This window comes from Carcharhinus amblyrhynchos, chromosome 14 (genome assembly GCF_965287045.1).
Source record: "Carcharhinus amblyrhynchos chromosome 14, sCarAmb.v2.hapA, whole genome shotgun sequence".
Classification (NCBI taxonomy): domain Eukaryota; kingdom Metazoa; phylum Chordata; class Chondrichthyes; order Carcharhiniformes; family Carcharhinidae; genus Carcharhinus; species Carcharhinus amblyrhynchos.
This window is the reverse complement of record NC_137337.1, coordinates 29,514,801-29,537,247: the sequence shown is the minus strand read 5'-3', so window position 1 is coordinate 29,537,247 and position 22,447 is coordinate 29,514,801. Positions and strand designations below refer to the sequence as shown.

The 22,447-nt window shown below is 43.7% G+C and overlaps 1 protein-coding gene across 1 annotated transcript in view; it reads right to left on the bottom strand.

Moving 5' to 3' along the window:
- Positions 1–1,229: 1,229 nt before the first annotated feature.
- degs2 (delta(4)-desaturase, sphingolipid 2) overlaps positions 1,230–22,447 on the bottom strand; it is a 57,663-nt gene continuing 36,445 nt past the window's right edge. The window contains exon 3 of the mRNA XM_080202519.1: positions 1,230–3,423. Coding sequence (XP_080058645.1) covers positions 3,280–3,423 — 144 coding nt within the window. The 3' untranslated portion in view covers positions 1,230–3,279. The remainder of the gene's footprint in view (positions 3,424–22,447) is intronic.

Here is a 22,447-nt window from a genome sequence, read left to right as displayed (position 1 = left end):
AAACTATTACATAATTAGTCAGAATTCAACCCTCGGGGTTTAATTTACTCAATGCACTGTTATGAATAGACTAGTTATTGCATTGTATTCATTCCCTGTCCTCACTATTTTAGCAGTAGTTAACCTGTTTCATTTAATTGATTCAATGGTTGCATTACAATATAATTGAGAAGGAATGGATGCAATTGATTAATATTAAAAAGTAACGAGCAGTTCTTCTTGCAGTCGGAGAGGCTGTTTATGGTCCACCATTGATGCTTCCTCACTTCCATTTTTTCAGAATGGTTTAGGTTACAGATTTTATGGCTGTCATTAATGTTTCTCCATGACATCTTTTGAGAACTGGAATTCAGCAGACGAGGGGGGATATCACAGGAACCTATAAAATTCTAACAGGATTAGAGGGGGTGGATACAGGAAGAATGTTCGCCTTGGCTGGGGTGTCCAGGAATGGGGTCACATTCTGAGGATATGGGGTAAATATTTTAGGACACAGATGAGGAGGAATTTCTTCACCCAGAGAGTGGTAATCCTGTGGAATTTGCTATCACAGAAAGCAGTTGAGGACGAAACATTGTGGGCAAGATTTTCCAGCCATGCTCCGCTGAAACTGGAAAATCCCGCCCGAGGTAAATGAATCTTTCCATGGTCTGTCCTTCCACCGGCTCCAATTCCTGCAGCGGGCGGAATGGGACAATTTGCCCCTGTGTGTTTTCAAAAGGGAGTTAGATATAACTCTTAGGACAAAGTGAATCAAAGGAGAGGGGGGGAATCAGGTTATTGAGTTGGATGATCAGCCATGATCATAATGAGTGGCAGAGCAGGCTTGAAGGGCTGAATGGCCTACTTCTGCTCCTATTTTTATATTTCTATCTTTTTTTTACAGCCTGAATACTGGCAACAACGTCATTAAGACACGGGTCAAGCCTGGGATTTAAATCCAAGACCAACCTGGTTATGGTCAGACTGACCTAACCAGTCTTCAAGCAGGAAGTAGGCAGGTCTAATAGTCAGATAAAATATTAACAAGTCAATGGTGAAAAATTCTAGCTGACTCCTTTTGTTTGGCCCTGGGGCAATAATGTGTGAATAATCCTTGTAGCTTTAATGCCTTGTAGTCTCATTACTTATGGAGCAGATTTTTCCAATTTTCCTTCAGTCCCTTCAGTGCAGTGACTGCTAAATAAATATGTATGAAATAAAATTATGAGCTAAAGGTAATTTAGGCCTTAGGTTTGACATAGTTTATCTGACAGTTGGAGCAAAAGGGACCACGCTGGTGAATTACATTTCTTACACATTATTTAAGACAGTAGGCGTCACTCAGAGATACTATAATGAATCAAGGCATGAAAGTAAAACAAAATAAATACTTACAATAATATGAAGTCTTTTACAATCTCACAAAGTGTTCTACAGCTAACAAAGCATTTCTGAACCGCAATCAATGGTGTTATTCAGTTAGTCATAGAAAGAAACAGAAGTGGACCAAAAACATGCTAGAGGTTGAAACACTGTCATTCAGACTCTATCTGTCCATGCTTCAGCTGCTAATACAATTGTGAATAAAATGTAACTTAATGCCAAAGACACAACTGACTCAGTTTAATTATTTGATCTGCAAACTTCATGTATATGTGTATGCAAGCACATTCAAACGCTTATGTGAAGCAAATGTCATTCTACAATCTGCATCCATACATTTATTAGCTGGTGAAAGAAGCTAAATTGTTTCATTGAAAATTGATTTGGTCAAACCAGTTTCTACGAATGCAGTATGGAACACTGAGAGGGTCATCAGGATTGACTAATGAGAGGAAAAAGGCATGAGGCTTTGGATGATTCAGATCAGGTATATTTTGATTCCTCTTTATGCGCTGATGATGTTTCAGTCATCTAAGGGGTTTCTCCTTTCTGTTAACTTGTATGGGGCCTGTGAAGACAGCTGGATCACAGCCTCCACATACTCACACACGGGCTCATCAGAAAATCTGGCATGGAGCAGACGCATCTCTTTCGCATGAGAGCAGACAGGGGATAAATGAGTTTCAGTTAGTAGATGCTGATGTGTGCAACAATTGGAAGCTAATGACCCAGTCACAGCGCACAGAGCAGTTATAAAATTGGGATCCTCATTAATAGGGCAGATTTTATTTAATATAAAAAACAACATATGGCAGGAGAAGCATGACAAATTAATCACACCATCTCTGGCAGACAGAGTCACTCTCAGGACATTGTGCCTGACAGGGTAACTAACCATTATGTTGTAGCCATATTTTTTTCCAGTACAATACACATGCAAGCCTTGACAGTCAAATAGATTTTGCAGCAGGACACACACAGCTGTTGATATGGGAAATTGCAGCTGACTTCTGACTGCAAACGCTGAGGTTAATCCTGAGAATACTGCGTCGGGTTTTCCTGTGCTAGATGTGGCTGGAAACATCCCCGGGGATTGTACTCATTACCATCTTCATGCATCTTTTGAGTGATAAATCAGAGCGTAATATACGTTTGTCCAGATTTAAGAATGTTCAAGTCAAGGGGAAAAAAACAACCTTTAAACGTCACAACAATAAAACATCTTTTGACAATTTGGTAGCTTTCTCCCAGCAATATGTATAGCTATAGATAGCATCTGTTTGTGTCTTTGCATGAACTGAAAACTTCAGAAACTGGTTTCCCATAAACAATTTTCACCTTCCTGGACCCAAGCTCATGTGCACAAGACAGTCCTACTGTTGCTACCAAGTAGTTTTGCTTCAACCCAAATGCTGCAGTGTGAATGCTGCCTGACTTGCGTTGAAGCGCCTGACTTTCATCATAGTGAAACCCCCAAAAACGGGGAGTCTCACTCTGATTCATTTGAATGTCTGTGCCCCCTAATACTCAATTTATACATAAATCCGATGCGAGGGTGAAATCGGTAAATTCGACCCAATATAAAAATGGACCTTCCTGTTAAAATCTAAATATATTCTTACTGGTTAACAAAAGCATCAACAATAGAATCAGGATTAATTTAGAACAATGGTAAAAAAAAATTATATAACTAAATTCATTGTTGATCTCAATTAAATTGGACTTATTTTACTTGACATTGAAGGCACAGTTGTCTACATAAACAGTGCAGGAACTGCACTGGGTTTGAAAGTTCTGATAAGCATTTTAAATCAAATTGTTGACTTGTCTTTTTTCTTTACAAAGGGCGATGAACCTGGTGTGTTTTTTCTTCCCAGAATTTTCGGTTTCCGGGAATCACGGGATTTCTCTCTCTCAATCGCCTTTCACCACCTTGCACTCCCTCTTAACCCTGGAGTAAGGACTGATGCTGTCATCGAAAACAAAATCCCAGAGCACCCGCAGCCAGGAAGTGTGCTGGGGCAAGTTGTCGTAGTATTCAGGAGCGATCTGCTTCACCTAAGGGAGAGAAATAGAATCATTAAAAAGATTTACAAAGTACAAGCAGTCATTCAACATGAATAGTTGGTGTACGTTATTGGCATTTACTTTGAGTTATTTTCAATAGATAAATGATCTAAATTATTTATTGCCACATGTCACAATTTAGATCGGGAAATGTATCTCTGTAATAAATTTATAAAACAATCATTATAAAAGAGCTTAATGACTATGCTAAACATGGTGAAGAAAGGAAATTTTCGCCTTTAGCGGTTAGTAATCAGTGGCCACTCGATACGTGACACACTGCTAATTGTCAAAATGGGCACTTTGAACACAAACAGCTCACTGAGAAAAATGAGAATCAGTATGAGAAAAATGCAGAACTTAGAAGTTTCTTTTGCAAACGCTCTTTTTATTCTTTCATGTGATGTGGGCTTTGCTGGCAAGACCAGCATTTATTGCTTAGCGCTAATTGCCCTAAGAAGATGGTCTATGTGAGCAACTGTGGGTACACCTATAGTGTAGCAAGGGAGTCCCAGGATTTTGACCAAGTGACAGCCAAGAAACAGTGATATCTGTCCAAGTCAAGATGAGGTGTGGCTTGAAGGGGAACTTGCAGTTGGTGGTAGTGTTCCCATGTACTTGATGCCCTTGTCCTTCTAGATGCTAGAGGTTTCGGGACTGAAATGTGCTATCCCAGATGCCTCCGTGAGTTGCTGCAGTGCCTCTTATACACACTGGTACACGCTGCTGCATATGGGACTAGAGAATGGTGGAGGGACTAGAGAATGTTTACTTTGGTGGATGGGATGCTGATAAAGCAGATTGCTTTGTCCTGGATGGTGTCTAGCTTCTTGAGCGTCGTTGAAGCTGTACTAAGCCAGGCAAGTGAAGAATATTCCATCATACTCCTGACTTGTACCTTGTAGATGGTGGATATGCTTCGGGGAGATAGGAATTGAGTTACTTGCCTCAGAGTTCCCAGTTTCTGACTTGCTTTTGTGGCCTTTGTAGGCTAGTCCAGTTTCGTTTCTGGTCAATGGTACCCCTAGGATGTTGACAGCGAGAGATTCAGTGATAGTAATACCATTAAATGTCAAAGGAAATGGTGATTACCAAGCACTTCTGGGCCATGAATGCTACATGCCATTTATCAGCCCAAACCTGAATGTTGCCCTGTATATGGGTACAGACTTTCAGTATTTGAGGAATTGTAGATGATTTTGAACATTACGCAATCATCAGCAAATGTCACCATCTGATCTTATGATGGCGGGATGGTCACTGATGAAGATGGTTGGAACAACGATGCTGCCTTGAGGAACTCTTAGGGCTGAGGTGATTGGCCTTCAACAAATAAAACTTGTGTCAAGTGCAACTCCAAACGGTGGAGAGTTTCTCCCTGACTCCCATTGGCTTCCATTTTGCCTGGACTCCTTAATACCACATTTGGTTAATGCTGCCTTGTTGTCTAGGGCAATCACTGTCATCTCTACTCTTCAGTTCAGCTCTTCTCTCCATGTTTGGGCCAAAGCAGTAATGCGATCAAGAGCTGAGTGGCCCTGGCAGAATGCAAACTGAGCATTATGTTATTGCTGTATAAGTGATAGCAGCGTTGACAATACTCTCCATCACTTTGATGATGGTCGAGAGCAGACTGATGGGGTGATAATTGTCAGATTGGATTGCTTTTTGTGGACCAGAACAATTGTGAAGGATTGGAACCTTACATAACGGTGCTGAATGCCTTTATTTTATAATAGCTGAGTTAAACAGGTAATTTTTCACATTGCCAAGTAGGTGCCAGGGTTGTAGCTTGACCGGGGGCACCAATATCTTTGGGAAAAAATGTAATATTGCTATCAGGGCCCATAGCCTTTGAAATACCTTGAACTTTCAGCCATTTCTTGAAATCATGTGTGAGTGAATTGATTTGGTTGAAGACTGGCACCTCTGATTCTGGGGACCTTAGGAAGAACAAAAACAGAAAATGCTGGAAAATCTCAGCAGGTCTGACAGCATCTGTGCGGAGAGAGTAGAGCCACAATTTTGAGTCTGGATGACACTTTGTCAGAGCTGGAGGAAGTTGAGATAGATCATCCATGTTACACGTCTGGTCTGAAAGATGATGGAAAATATTTCAGCCTTGTCCTTTGCTCTGATGTGAAAGGCTCCCCATCATTGACGATGGGGATATTTGATGAGTCTCTTCCTGTTGGCTGTTTAATTGTTCACCACCATTTACTACTGAATCTGGGGGACTGGCGAGCTTTGTCCTGATCACTTGATTGTGGGATTGCTTGAAGCTGTCTATCGCATGCTGTGTCTGCTATTGGTCTGCGACAGTCCTGTATAGTTGATCAGTTGACTAGGTTATCGATGGTAAGGCAACGAGGAGCATGCCTGTAAAGTAATTTTTTGCCAATCCTTTGTTTACTGACATGATTCTTTTGTTCATTATTTTGCAGCCTACAAATTGTTCTTCAGTCAATTAATTCAAAGTAATAAAACTTAATTTAAATTCATTCAAAACTCTAATAGCAAATGCAAATTAGCTGTCTGCTATCGCTGCTTGTTTCCTGGCTGAGTGAGAGGAGTGTACTGAGGTGTGGAAGTTTAACTATTTGACTCCAAATATTGATATCAAGTATTCAAATAGCAAAGATACAACCTTGCCAAACACAGTGGGAAGAACATTGAAGAATAATGCACAAAGCTGAGGTGATGTCTAAGCCCAATTGTTCATTTTCTTTTACATACAAATTAGGAGCAGAAGTACTCATTCAGCCCCTCAAGCCTGATTCCTCCTTTCAATGAGATCGTGGCTGATCTGTTCGTGTTTCTAATTCCACATTCCTATCAATCCCTGATAACCTTTGATTCCCTCCCTCACAAGAATCTATCTGGCTGTCCACATCTGAAATATTCAATGACACCCCCCCACCTCCTTCTGAGGCAGTCAGATCCAAAGGCATACAACTCACTGAGGGAACATGACTCTCCTCATATCTTTCCACGAGAGCAACCCTAATTTTAAAACAGTGCTGTCTAGTTCTGGACTCTTCCACAAGAGGAAACGTCCTTTTCAATACCATTCAGAATCTTATATACTTCAATCAAGTCACCCCTCACTCCTGTAAACTGAGGGAGTATTGTGCTGTCATTATTGAGGGAGTATTGTGCTGTCATTATTGAGGGAGTATTGTGTTGTCAGTACGGAGGGAGCATTGTGCTGTCATTATTGAGGGAGCATTGTGCTGTCAGTATTGAGGGAGTATTGTGCTGTCAGTACAGAGGGAGTATTGTGCTGTCAGCACAGAGGGGGCATTGTGCTGTCAGTACTGAGGGAGTATTGTGCTGTCAGCACAAAGGGGGCATTGTGCTGTCAGTACTGAGGGAGTATTGTGCTGTCAGCACTGAGGGAGTATTGTGCTGTTAGTACTGAGGGAGTATTGTGCTGTCAGTACTGAGGATGTATTGTGCTGTCAGTACTGAGGGAGTATTGTGCTGTCAGTACTGAGGATGTATTGTGCTGTCAGTACTGAGGGAGTATTGTGCTGTCAGTACTGAGGGAGTATTGTGCTGTCAGTATTGGGGGAGTATTGCACTGTCAGTACAGAGGGAGTATTGTGCTGTCAGTACTGAGGGAGTATTGTGCTGTCAGTATTGAGGGAGTATTGTGCTGTCAGTACTGAGGGAGTATTGCACTGTCAGTACAGAGGGAGTATTGTTCTGTCAGCACAGAGGGGGCATTGTGCTGTCAGTACTGAGGGGGTATTGTGCTGTCAGTACTGAGGGAGTATTGTGCTGTCAGTACTGAGGGAGTATTGTGCTGTTAGTACTGAGGGAGTATTGTGCTGTCAGTACTGAGGGAGTATTGTGCTGTCAGTACTGAGGGAGTATTGTGCTGTCAGTATTGAGGGAGTATTGCGCTGTCAGTACTGAGGGAGTATTGTGCTGTCAGTATTGAGGGAGTATTGCGCTGTCAGTACAGAGGGAGTATTGTTCTGTCAGCACAGAGGGGGCATTGTGCTGTCAGTACTGAGGGAGTATTGTGCTGTCAGTACTGAGGGAGTATTGTGATGTCAGTACTGAGGGAGTATTGTGATGTCAGTACTGAGGGAGTATTGTGATGTCAGTGCTGAGGGAGTATTGTGCTGTCAGTACTGAGGGAGTATTGTGCTGTCAGTACTGAGGGAGTATTGTGCTGTTAGTACTGAGGGAGTATTGTGCTGTCAGTACTGAGGGAGTATTGTGCTGTCAGTACTGAGGGAGTATTGTGCTGTCAGTACTGAGGGAGTATTGTGCTGTCAGTACTGAGGGAGTATTGTGATGTCAGTACTGAGGGAATATTGTGCTGTCAGTACTGAGGGAGTATTGTGATGTCAGTACTGAGGGAGTATTGTGCTGTCAGTACTGAGGGAGTATTGTGATGTCAGTACTGAGGGAATATTGTGATGTCAGTACTGAGGGAGTATTGTGATGTCAGTACTGAGGGAGTATTGTGCTGTTAGTACTGAGGGAGTATTATGCTGTCAGTACTGAGGGAGTATTGTGCTGTCAGTACTGAGGGAGTATTGTGCTGTCAGTATTGAGGGAGTATTGCGCTGTCAGTACTGAGGGAGTATTGTGCTGTCAGTATTGAGGGAGTATTGCGCTGTCAGTACAGAGGGAGTATTGTTCTGTCAGCACAGAGGGGGCATTGTGCTGTCAGTACTGAGGGAGTATTGTGCTGTCAGTACTGAGGGAGTATTGTGCTGTTAGTACTGAGGGAGTATTGTGCTGTCAGTACTGAGGGAGTATTGTGCTGTCAGTACTGAGGGAGTATTGTGCTGTCAGTACTGAGGGAGTATTGTGCTGTCAGTACTGAGGGAGTATTGTGCTGTCAGTACTGAGGGAGTATTGTGATGTCAGTACTGAGGGAATATTGTGCTGTCAGTACTGAGGGAGTATTGTGATGTCAGTACTGAGGGAGTATTGTGCTGTCAGTACTGAGGGAGTATTGTGATGTCAGTACTGAGGGAGTATTGTGATGTCAGTACTGAGGGAGTATTGTGATGTCAGTGCTGAGGGAGTATTGTGCTGTCAGTGCTGAGGGAGTATTGTGCTGTCAGTACTGAGGGAGTATTGTGCTGTCAGTACTGAGGGAGTATTGTGATGTCAGTACTGAGGGAGTATTGTGATGTCAGTGCTGAGGGAGTATTGTGCTGTCAGTGCTGAGGGAGTATTGTGCTGTCAGTACTGAGGGAGTATTGTGCTGTCAGTACTGAGGGAGTATTGTGATGTCAGTGCTGAGGGAGTATTGTCCTGAACCCACCGCTAGGATTTCCCAAGTCAGTCAATGAATGGTCAGAAGTAAGGTCCATCATTTAACTAAAGACATTGGGCAGGGTTGGGGTTGGAGGGACAATCAGAGGCTTGATTCTAGTTTGAAAGGAGCAGCTGTCTATAATAAAAGGCAACATGGGTGTGCTCTCCCCAACCTCTCCAAATCCCTGATTATTCAGCAGTGTGTGTGTGTGTGTGTGTGTGTGTGTGTGTGTGTGTGTGTGTGTGTGTGTGTGTGTGTGTGTGTGTGTGTGTGTGTGTGTGTGTGTGTGTACGCATGCGCTGGGGATGCAGTGGGGGCAGCACAGATGGCACAGGGAACAAATCCCTCGACAGGATAGCCACAGCTTCTTCTCATCCTGGTATCACTGGACTGCCTGGAAGGCTGGTCTTCTGGCCTGCCATTGGGCGCCCACCTGTCATACATTGAAATTCACTCCTGCTGTCTACAGGAGTCTACAGGCCAATTGGAAAGTACAGTTGGCTTCCTTTACCTGGCCACTATCAGGCTCTTAGCAAAGCTGATCGATACCGACCCCATGCAGCCAGGTAGGACTCTACTCCCATCTTCCATGAGAATAGTGTGGGAATGGGTTGGAGCTGAGGAACTGGCATTCTGGCCCACACCAGGGCCAGAAGTGCAACTCTAACCTTTCGTTTGTATAACAAGGTTAATGGGCTTTTATTAATTCTATACTGCTTGAAGTCTGTCATAGCCATTTAGCCAGTTCTTGCACCTAGTAAAAAATCTGAACTCCTTGCTCAAAAGTATGTAACGAAAAGCATAGGTTTTCTCGAAATTCTGTCAAAATTGAGTGATCCACCTAAGGGCGGAAGTCTACATTTGCCGCCATATCCAAGAAGTGAATAGTATTGGGGATGATGGGTCCATTGGAGGAGTTGGGGCAAACTATACTGACCCAAGGTGCAGGGCTTGTATCTGTAAGGAGCAGGTTCAGCTGATCATGTGTACAAATCATCAGTACGGATGACTCAGTGGTAGTTTTTGCACATTGAACACATATTCCCCATCCCGTTGGAAAGCAGCCAGATCCCCAAGGTATGTGGAGAATCTGAAGCATAGAACAAATGTTTGATTTTGTGTAACTGAATACTGATTATTTGCCTTCTGCTGGCCTAAACTTTGGCTGTGCCTCACTGAATGCAGGCCAAGTAAATAATGGGAGTGAGAAAGGCAAGTTTCCGCTTTTCTTGTTATTTGTAGTTAAGTTTTGCTATGTCCTCCAGCCAACACTTGAAATTTAGGGCGGGATATTCCAGCTCCTCCTATCGACAGGATCTTATAGTCCCACTGAAGGCGAACTCTGCACTCCCTCCCACCCCACCCACACCTCCACTCTCCCCAGCAGCAGGTCAGCCATATAGAATGCCATAGACATCGGTAGGACCAGAAGATCCCAACAGCAGTCAACGGTTCACCACCTCCCCCACCAAAAGACATGCTATGGGGCAGGGCGGGGGGAACCAGGGCTGGGGGGTTGGGTTGGGGTCAGATTAAATGCTATTTCAGGTATTTTTCATAATATTTAAGAGAAGCAAAGAGCCAAATATCCATTTTATATTGATATGCTTATAAAAACCTCATCAAATTTGACACCACAGCAACAGGCTGTTTGACTCAGCACATCTATGGCAGTGTTTCTGGTTCCTAATTCTCCCCATATGTATAATGATACACATTCCAGAAAATGTTGGAATACCACTTAAAACCTCACAATGACCATATCCAAGAATCCAATGGAAAAGTCCTACGGCAAGATGCCCAAAACTCCAGTCCACGACCCACGTTCAGTTCCTAATCCCTAGTAATGCAAAACCCAGACAACTGCCTCTGATTTCTGTAATTTACTTGCTGGCTTGCCCAGTTGGGATGTTGTACATTACAAAGGGCTGTTGACATTGTTGCCTTCACTGAATAAAGCCTGAATCAAAACACTGAATCTGTTAGAATCATACCTGGAGCTAATGGGAGCAAGGATTTAAACCTTTTATGCACTTCTTGAGGCTCTGAAGTAACCACAAAGACTAGCTTGCACTTTACCTACATCTCCATTTTCAAAAATATTTTTATTCCGGGCTCAAATTCCAGGATTTCCATCTCTCTGTTCCTTACAATTTTCTAGGCATCTACTTCATTGGTTATTTTCCTTATCATTTGTCTTGTTATTGTCCTAATAGTTCTGTCCACTTGACCAAGGATAAGCAATTAAAGTTAATTCCACATACGATTCTTCAGGATTAGTCTGTTTTTATATCTATAGAATATATACCCCAATCTCTGAAGCATCATACCTGGGAGATACCCCAAAGATGCACTACCCAGAAGACCCCACGCAAGGACTGCACAGTAGTTGCCTAGAAAGTTCAAACTTCCATTGGGAAATGACTCTGCACTGTAAACCATCCAATACTCTGATTTAAGTTGGAGACTTCGGGTTGTTCTGACTTAGTCAAATAGGTACTCAGGGAAAGTTAGAAGAATTAAAACAACCTCTAACTCCTGGGTAACTATACTGTTGATACCCCCTTCCAACAACATCCTGACCCCATTGCACACCTCGACCCCCACCTCCACCTTCTAATGCTCCCCTCCTCCGACTACCCCCTAAGTATCCATCAACTATTCCCTACCCTCAAGTAACCGACTACCCCATCTCACCCATTCCAGTCTTGGCACCTGGATGCCTGGATGTACAATCTTTCATACCTGGTCAGTTCAAATGAGCCACAGAAGAGCTGCTGGGAGGGAGGGATAATCTCGACAGTGCTACCACCCATCCGAAGCTGCCCCCTTCATCCCTCTGACAGAGACACATGATAAAGTTCACAGCCCCTGGCCCGAGTCTGCCCTGCATAAACATAGCCTGTGGCAGTAACATCACACACACTGTGACCCCCATGGATGGGTGCAATGGGCATCTCAGGCACTGGGACACCATTTCAGGCCATTTGCCTTCACATCTTCGAAACCACAAGGGATCCCAGTGGAGGAGCTTTCAAGAGAGGGCAGAGAATTGGCATTCATTGCCAAGAAAGGTGATCCCAGTGTGCAAGTTTCTTTAAATCCATACACTTCAATTTTAGTAAAATGACCAAGTTTAAAAAGTGAGATTGATGATGTTTGTTGTGTGAGATAGCAGTATGATCCCTAGATGTGAGAGCAGAGAGGGTCATACAGCCATGTTCATACTACTGACTCACTGCATCATGAGTACTAAACTCCATGAGAAGTGGATGTGACTTTGGACTCCAGATATGCAGCTGCTGTGCATAAATCTGGATTAGGTTCCTCCATTTGAGGGCCTGTTATGTTTAAGAAAAGCATTCCTGGATTTTGGCATTCTGAGCTTTCCTGGAATCCTAGTCAATATGCAGTTTCAGAAAGCTGAGTTCTGGGTACCCTTGGAGTGACCCTATCATAGAATCCTACAGTGCAGAAGGAGGCCATTTGGCCCACAATCGCAGCCAAGCCCTATCCTGTAACCCCTTGCATTTACCCTAACTAGTCACCCTGACATTAAGGGGCAATTTAGCATGGCCAATCCACTTAACCCACACATCTTTTAGCTGTGGAAGGCAACTGAAGCACCCAGAGAAAACCCACGCAGGCACGGGGCGAATGTGCAGGCTCCGCACAGACAGTGTCCCAAGACTGGAATTGAACCCGGGTCCTTAGCACTGTGAGGCAGCAATGCTAACCACTGTGCCACCATGCTGCCCTCTGATGCTCTTCCCCATGGCCCTCCTCCAGTTCCACTCCTCCCCAGGTGACCATGCTGTGCTGAGAGCAGCAGACCACAGCAAAGTCACAAACTCTTTTTAAAGGGTGCATCAATCCACATCTCCCTGCCCCTCCCCCTCCTGCAACTGAGCGACACTCCATCATAGAGTCACCGCAGGTCCCTATTCAGGATGGCATTACCAACCTGGCATCCTCGCAGTGCCACTCTGGTGCTGACAATCCGACTGCACCAACCTGGGCAGCGCCAGGGCACTACCCAACCATTTCTCCGACTACACAGGGGCTCCAATGGCCTTTGTAGAGATTAGTACGGGCCCCTGAGGCTCGGAGAACTGTAGGCATTTTTAAATATGCTAATATTTAATTAGCATGTTTAAATACGCTAATCTGGTTCACGTCCTTGCTTTGTGTGAACTAGATTACGTCAGGATGAGTACACTGAATCGGAGAATTATGCCCTCAAGTATTTTTTAACACCATTGAGCTAAAATTAATAAACTCCTAGGAATGAGCCCCTGATCTGAAATTTTATCTGGGACTTGCAGTGAAAGCAACAATGGCAAATAATATTTACAAAGCTTTTAATCCCAAGGTGCTGCACAGGAGTGTTACCTTGCAAAAGCTGACACCAAGGCACAGAAGGAGATATTAGGGTAAATGATCAAAAGCTTGGTCACAGAGGAGTATTTTATAAAAGGAAATTGAGGTAGAGAAAATCAGGCCACCAATGATAAAGCTTTTAAAATTTGGGGCGCTCAATAGGCCAATAGTTGAGGAAAGCAGATATGTTGGAAAGTTGGAGGAGGTTACAGGGATAGGGAGGAGTGAAAGCTGAGGAATTGAAAATGACGATGAGAATTTTATAATTGAGGTGTTGCTTAATCAGGACCCAATGTAGGCCTGCAGTCCCAGTGATGATGACCTCAGGGAGGGTAGAATGTATGAGCCTGCCCAGGAGTGCGTTGGAACAGTGAAGTCTCGAGGTAACAAGGGGTTGAATGAGAGTCTCAGCTGCTCTTGAGCTGAGGCAGGGCTGGGGTCAGTTGATATTACAGAGGTAGATTAAGTCAGTGTACCCCCCTGAATATAGCAGGAAGTAGCAGGAGTGCCGCATCAGACTGTGGGATATGGAGGCACAGTGAGTTATGGGGAGGATGGCCTGAAAGGGCCTCATGATTGATGAGTTTGGGAGGGAGTGAGTGGAGGATGGAATTCAAAGTCCTGGAATTAGGAAGGTCTAAACCTCCCACGTGAGGCCCAAAAGGAACAGCCCTAGTCCTCCAGAATCCACAGAGAAAGTGCAAAATAAAGGAAAATGATTTTTTTTGGGGTTTCTTCTAGCCCAACTTCTCTTGCTGAAAGTCACTGTGGCTGCCCCACACAGAACTCTGGTTATAATAGCAGTCGGGCCCTGATAGTGCCATGAATAATGTGGATGACAATGATCTGCATATTTAAAGAACCCTGTTAGTTTTCAGCAGGAGTCTTTTCCCCCAACATTGCTCAGGAGAGCGAGTTAAAATTGGAAGCAGTGGATGGGACCTCAGCATGGTACATTGTTGCCACTGTATGTCAGTGATGGAGGGAGTGGATGTTGATGGTGGTGGATGGGTTGCCAATCAAGCTGGCAGCTTTGCCCTCAAAGCTCAACACCATCCAGGACAAAGTAGCCTGGTTGATAGGCACCCCATCCACCACCTTCAGTACCCGCTTCCTCCACCATTGACATAAAGTGGTTGCAGAGTGTAGCATATACAAGATGCACCCACAGTGGCTCCCCAAGTCTTCCTCAACAGCATCTTCCAGATCCATGACCTCTACCACCTAGACAGATAAGGACAGAAGATGAATGGGAACATTCACAACTGCAAGATCTTCTTCAACACCACAGACACTATGTTGACTTGGAAATATATAGCTATTCCTTCAAAAATTGGCAAGCCAGCACTCTGGATGCAACATGGGCTACAGTGGTTCAAGAATGCGGCTCCACCACCACCTTCTCAAGGGCAATAAATGCTGGCCCAGCCAGCGACACCCTTGTCCTGTGAAAAGAAGAATTTAAAAAATGCAGTAGGCTCCTTAGCAATGTTAATAACCCGCGTGGCTGCTTTGTGCTTGATAGGTATGTTCAAGATCCTCCCTTTTGAAGGGTCTTCTACACCTTAAAAGCTTACATTCCATGTTATCTCTCTGTCAATGCTTCCAGGTCCGCTCAATACTTCCAGCATTTTCTAGCTGTGCTCCAGGTTTCCAGTATTTCCAGTTTTCATTTTGCATTTTCCTAATAAAGTTCTATTTGATGCAAAACATTCCAGTAAACTAAACAACGAATGAAGCAGTTAGCTATTTAAAAATGCAGGGAATGATTACAGAAATGAGGGTGAGTTTGAAAGTCTGGCCTCACCACATTGTACTTCATCCACTCAGGCGGTTTTTTAATTGTTTGTACTTTACACACCATAAAGTTTATATCAGAAACAACTCCCGCATGCACACTGCTTTGTGACCCTCAGTAACCTGCAGGAATTCAGTCTGTACCAGGAACCTGCTGGGTGGAAGGCAGTTTTGTAGAATGGGACTTCAGTTGGTGTTGCCTGTGATATTAGCCTGTCCCTGAATAAAGAAGGTTATCATCAACACAGTGTGGTTCAATTGGGGCATGCTGGTTTCATGTTACACAGCAGCATTGCAGGCTACACACATGAACTGCACGGGTTACATTGTGAAGAATGTATTTCCGAGACTATTCATTTTCAATGGTTAACACTGCTGCCTCACAGCACCAGGGACCCGGGTTCGATTCCCAGCTTGGGTCACTGTCTGTGCGGAATCTGCATCTTCTCCCTGTATCTGCAGGGGTTTCCCCCAGGTGCTCCAGTTTCCTCCCACAGTCCAAAAGATGTGCTGGTTAGGTGCATTGGCCATGCTAAATTCTCCCTCGGTGTATCCAAACAGGCACCAGACTGTGGCGATTAGGGGATTTTCACAGTGACCTCAGTGCAGTGTTAATATAAATCTACTTGTGACGCTAATAAATAAACTTCAAAATATACGCTAAAACATATTCTTTTTAAAGCTTTATGCAGTTTGGTTGCTTACAATGCTTGAGCAGGAAATAATTTTGACCGTTTAAGGTTTCTTGCCATTGTTGCCAAGATACCACTCCTTCACCCTTTACCTGCAGTTTTGAAAGATGGAAACACCACATGATTGCTCTGCTGCTGATAAATTCTCTGCTTTTATTGCCTGAAGGTCTCTTGTAACAAGCGACCCACATTAGCCATTTCCCTGCATGCTTAGAAAGCCTTGACAGAATTGAGGAGAAACATTTGGTTAAGATATTTAGAAATTGTGTTGCATATAGTGCGGTGATCTTTTTTACTATTAGCTCTGTTAAATTAGTGCTGTCAATGGCCATGTGGGGGGTGGGGTGAAGCGTATTTCTTTAGTCATTGTTTGTTTTCATATTGAAAAAGCAGTAAGGTGTCTGAAATTGATCACCTTCGGCTGCAAAAGGGAATACACTGAACTGGGAAAGCTGAGAACTCCACCAAGCCAACTACCTAAAAGTCACATTTTCCAGGGGTGAGAGGAAAGGCTCTCTCGAACATCATCCAAACAAAATATAAATCTCATCCCTTCGCCCTCAAAGATACCTGATTCTGTCGCTGATGCAAACTGTGCTTTCATGTTTTTATTATGTGCAGTGGAAGCGATTCACCAATTCTACGAGCCTGTGGCCCTTTGGACTCAATATCATTTGTTTGTTTTCATCTGTGATGGGCCAAGATTTAGGGCTGTTTCAGTCGTTGGCATTTTGCAGGCTCTAATTTTTTTTTAAACTATTGCTCAGTTTTTGTTGGTGTGAGTGAGAAGCGGGGACGGAAAGTGACTGGAAATGAATATGTCAAGATAAAAGTTGTGAAGTACTGCCTTCAGAAGACAATTCATTTCACAGCTACAATTTTTTTTAATGATGGCTTTTACATTTTTGAGTTACTTGCCTGGCGCATTATTTAACTCAGCGATGATAGAATCGCTTTCAATGTCACCAGCCAGTGTTGTTGAGACTGGGTCAGGGTTAGGTCAACACCAAGAGCGTTTAATGACTAACCTATGAAAAGTAATAAGCTGCAGCATTTGCTTATGTCTTAGCAGAAGGACAGAAAGAGCAATAAGAAGCACAGACTTGTTGCACTGAAGAGGGAACCCGAGCAGAAAGTTCTCCACTTCCCAGTCAGTTTTAGTCATGTTATAAGAACATAAGAACTAGGAGCAGGAATAACCCATCTGGCTGCTCAAGCCTGTTCCACCATTCAATAGGATCATGGCTCATCTCTTTGTGGACTCAGCTCCACTTACCCACCCACTCACCGTAACCCTTAATTCCTTTACTGTTCAAAAATGTATCCTTGCCTTAAAAACATTCAGTAAGGTAGCCTCAATTGCTTCACAGGGCAGGGAATTCCACAGATTCACAACCCTTTGGGTGAAGAAGTTTCTCCTCAACTCAGCCCTAAATGTGCCCTCCCACATTTTAGACCATGCCCCTGAATTTTAGTTTCACCTGCCAGTGGAAACAACCTCTCTGCTTTTACATTATCTATTCCCTTTATAGCCTTATATATTTCTATCAGATCTCCCCTCATTCTTCTGAATTCCAATGAGAATAGCCCCAGTCTATTCAGTCTCTTCACGTAAGCCAACCCTCTCAACTCCAGAATCAACCTAGTGAATCTCCTCTGCACCCCTTCCAGGTGCAGCCTTCATAGCAGATCGCCATGTCCAGGGCAAAAAGTTTTGCCCACATATATGCACCTGTATTATCGGTCAGCAGATCCCAGTGACCTAGGCCCTAAAGTAAAACAGCACCTATTTGTTCCATGACCTTACTCGTTGTAAATGATCCATAATCACTAAAGCCAGGCCACAGTCTCATCTAAGGTTCACAATAAGAGGATCATAGAATCACTACAGCACAGAAAGAGGCCATTCAGCCCATTGAGTCTGCGCTGACCACAATCCCATCCAGGCCCAACCCCCATATATTTACCCACTAATGCCTCTAACCTATGCATCTCAGGACACTAAGGACAATTTTACCATGGCCAATCAACCTAACCCGCACATCTTTGGACTGTGGAAGGAAACCGGAGCACCCGGAGGAAATCCTCACAGACAAAAGGAGAAATGCAAACCCAAGCCAGGAATCGAACCCAGGTCCCTGGAGCTGTGAAGCAGCAGTGCTAACCACTGTGCTACTGTGCCGCCCCAAAGATGTGATTTATATCTGCAGAATTCCACATGCTGGATTTATCAGGTCAGTGAACTAACAATGGGCCAGCAAATAAGATTTGTTTGTGAGGAAAAAGTTACTGTTGTCTATTTTACAGACTGATCCTTGGAAGGAATCTACTTTCAAATTTTCAGTAGTGCACCAGCCATATTAGGCAGAACCTTGCTGGCCTGACAACTGGTCAAGTTCCAGTTTCTCTTTTTAACAAAAGGGAGCACCACAGAGACAAAAGCAGAAGGAAGTCAGGCAGCACTGATGACCATCATGGAATATGACGGAGGGTCAGACAATTCAAAGGTCAGACAAGGCAGATGTAGATCTGATCATATCATTGATTCTTTGAACTCTATCACTGAGAAAGAGTAAGAACAGAATATTAGGAGAGATTGGAAACAAAATACTGATTATTGTGACTTCAATTAAAGACAATATTTTGTTAAAAAGTCACCTATTGGTTAGCACTGCTGCCTCACAGCGCCAGATGCAATTCTGACCTTGGGTCACTGTCTGTGTGGAGTTTGCACCTTCTCCCCGTGTTTGCCTGGGTTTCCTCCAGGTGCTCCGGTTTCCTCCCACAAGTTCCTCCTTCGGCCCACAAGCTGCGCCGATCACATCTATATCTACCAAGCCATAGAACTATCTGTAACTTCCAATGCCATTAGATCCCATATACTCATCCAGAAGTCTTTTAAAAGACCCCAGTGAGTTCGCCTCTGCCACCACCGACAGCAGCCGATTCCATTCACTCACCACCCTCTGAGTGAAAAACTTTCCCCTAACATCTCCTCTGTACTTGCTTCCCAGCACCTTAAACCTGTGTCCTCTCATAGTGACCATTTCAGCCCCGGGAAATAGCCTCCGAGAATCCACCCTATCCATTCCTCTCAACATTGTATAAACCTCTATCAGGTCAGGATTGTTTATTATTTACTTGTTTATAGGATGTGGATGTCACTGGCTGGACCAGCATTTAATGCCCATCCCTAATTGTCCTTGGGAAAGTGGTAGTGAGCTGCCTTCTTGAACCACTGCAGCCCATGTGATACAACAGTAAAGCTGTTAAGGAGGGAGTTCCAGAATTTTGACCCCAGTGACAGTGAAGGGATGGCAGTATATTTCCAAGTCAGGATGGTGTGTGGGTTGGATAGGACATACCAGGTGCTGCTGCATCCATGCATCAGCTGTTCTTGTCCATCTAGTTGGCAGAGGTCACAACTTTGGAAGGTATTTTGGTGGTCGAGGTGCCAATCAAGCAGGCTGCTTTGGCCTGGATGGTGTCGAGGTTCTTGAGTGCTGGCTTCACTCATCCAAGAAAGTGGAAATTCCTGTCTTTCCCCCTATAGATAGTGACAGGCTTTGGGGAGTCTAGAGATTAGTTACTCATTACAGAATTTCCAGCTTCTGACCTGCTCTTGTAGCCATAGTGTTTACATGGCTGGTCCAGTTCAATGTCTGTTCAATGGTAATCCTCAGGATGTAGATAGTGGCCAATTCTGTGCTGGAAATGCCATTAAATGCCAATGGAAGATGGTTAGATTCCCTCTTGTTGACAATGGTCATTGTGTGGTGCGAACATTACTTGCCACTCATCATCCCAAGCCTGAATGTTGTCCATGCCTTGCTGCGTATGAACACAGACTGCTTTCCTATCTGAAGATAGTACTGAATATTATGCAATCATCAGCGAACATGCCCACTTCTGACCTTATGATAGAGGGAAACTGATTGAAAGCACCTGAAAGTGATTGAGTCAAGGACACTATGCTGAGGAATTCCTGCATTGATTTCCTGCAACTGAGATGATTGACCTCCAAATACCACAATACTTTGTGCTAGGCATGACTCCAACCACTGAAGAACTTTCCCTCTGATTAACATTGACTCCAATTTTTGTGGGGCTCCTTGATGCCACACTCAATCAAATGCCTCCTTGATGTCAAGGGCAGTTATTTCTACTTGACCTCTTGAGTTAATTTCCTTTGTCCATGCTTGGACAAAGGCAGTAATGAGGTTGGAGTTGAGTGGCCCTAGCGGAACCCAAACTGAACGTCAGTGACCAGGTTATTGCTGAGTATGTGCCCCTTCAAAACACTGCTGACAACCTCTTCCCTCACTTTGCAGATGATGGAGAGGGTGGTGATTGACTGGGTTAAAATTGTCCTGCTTCCTGTGGATAGGACATACATGAGCAGTCTCCCACACTGCCAGCTAGATGCCTGTGTTGTAGCTGTCCTGACTAGGCGCGGCTAGTTCTGAAGCACAACTAAAGCCGTACTATTGCTGGAATGTAGTCAGGGACCAAAGCCTTTGCAGTATGCTGCCTTCCGAGCCAAAGGCAGTTCACATGGAGTGAATCAAATTGACTGAAGACAGGCATCCGTGATATGTGGGATGGTATCATATTTGTATCATGATAACACTGAACAGTACAATGTTACACATTTTAATAAGAAAAAAATTTACAATGTTAAATTCTTCCTAGTGTATTTCATTAGTTCAAGATGTGTTGTCGTTGAAATTCCTGCAGTGTTTCTCTCTGGTCATTTGTCTAATTTGTTGCATATTTATTATTTGTCACTGAGAGTCTCTGATTGTTCTATCTCTCTTACCAAATTTATTTCAGAGTTTTGTTTAACAAACCAATAGTTTCAAAGAACAAAGAACAAAGAACAACACAGCACGGGAAACAGGCCCTTCGGCCCAACGAGCCCGCGCCGCCGTCCCACTGTCTCAGTGTCCTATTCATGATTTTAGTCTACGCCTAATGTGCCAGGATCAGGGAGGTCCAATTTAGGGACAATTTAGTACCCAATCAATCAGCCTAAATCAGTTTCCTCTGGGTATTAATTTCATGAATCCATAAATCCATTCGTAAAATGCATGGTTTTTATGTTCTATCTTTCCTGTATTTGCCTTAAAAGATTATTCAAAAAATGTTATATTTGATGTTGTTCAAACCAACATGGAATTTGGTTTCATATGCGGGAAAACTTGTATTCATCTGATAAGACCACCCCTATTTATAAAGTAGGGATGTTAACACCAGCAGATAGGGTGAAAATGAATTTTGAGCCAATTGAACAAATAAATGTCTGTTTTTGAACATCAAAGCCACTGGCAGAGGAGCCTGGAGATAAAAGATGCCACACACAGGAGGGTTATCATATCATCCACCAGATTAGCATGTCAGGGAAATGACTACATCTGACCGCTGCCAGTCCTCAAACCTCACTCTGATCTTCCTGACACTTTCCATTTTAACTCCCTATTTTGCTCTCATGCCTACCTTGATCTGCTGCAATTTTCCAGTAGAGGCCAACACAAACACATTGCAGCCTTTTGGACTTCGATAACTAGTAATTCAATAACTTCAAACAATGAATTCTATCCTCCATTTTATTTTTTTCCCAGCTCCCTCCTCCACTAGGCAATCTGTAACTTGTTTTGCTTTCACAGAATGCTGATCCTTTTTCTGCTATTTCTGCGATTGGCATATTTTTCTACCTTACCTTTATGCCACTATTAGCTCCTTTGTTATTCTTTAACACGACAATTAATACTTCCCTTGTCCGTGACGTATTGTCAGATCTTTCCTTAGCTCCCACCTATCGCTGACCTTCTCCAGCCCCCTCTCCAACTACATCATCCACCGCATTTTGAGCCCCCTCTCAAGGAGAGTTAATTTAAAATGTTAACTTTATTTCTCTCTCCGCTGATGCTGCCAGATCTTCTGAGTCTTTCCAGCATTTTCTGTTTTGAAGATTTCATATTTGCATCATCCGCAGTGTTTAGTTTAATGATCTGGCTTTTGCCATCCTGATGCCCATGGTTCTCCCAGTGCTGTAACTTGTTAGATTTTATGAGCACTCCTAAGTGCCATTGCTCTTGCTATTATTCATTGTTTAAATCTGGGGTTATAGCAGCTCTTTAAATATTTTGGGCACGATCTTACTGCCATGCTCCCACTGCAGCGAAGACAGAGAATTTGGCGACAAACCAAATCTCCATTCACTACAGCGAGATGGGAAAATCCCGCTGGCGTGAATGTTGGAAAATTTCAGCCTTATTATGCTTGTATCACATATGTGTGGATATGGTGTTCCCAGACCCTGTAGTTTTAAAAAAGGATTGTAAGAGCTTTTCCAGTGCTTAATTGCTTATATTACAAAAACTGATTGCAGCTTTGTGAAAATAAAAGTTGTTAAATTATAGAATAGAATCAGAAGGCCATTCGACCTGCACATCGAGTCTGCACTGACCACAATCCCACCCAGCCCCCATCCCCATAGCCCCACATATTTACCTTAGCTAGTCCCCCTGACACTAAGGGGCAATTTAGCATGACCAATCAACCTAACTTGCACATCTTTGGACAGTGGGAAGAAACCGGAGCACCCGGGGGAAACCCATCCAGACAAGGAGAGAAAGTGCAAGCTCCACACAGATAGTGACCCAAGGCTGGAATTGAACCTGGGTCCCTGGCACTGTGAGGCTGCAGTGTTAACCACTGCACCATCATGCCTTAAAAGAGTGAACTGGGCTTCCATGTCTATTGATTGAAGTTTATAAAGTGCTTTTTTTTACCCCCTTGGCATTTACTCACAACTATTTGATTCCATATCAATGCACATGTACTCAGGCTCGGAGGT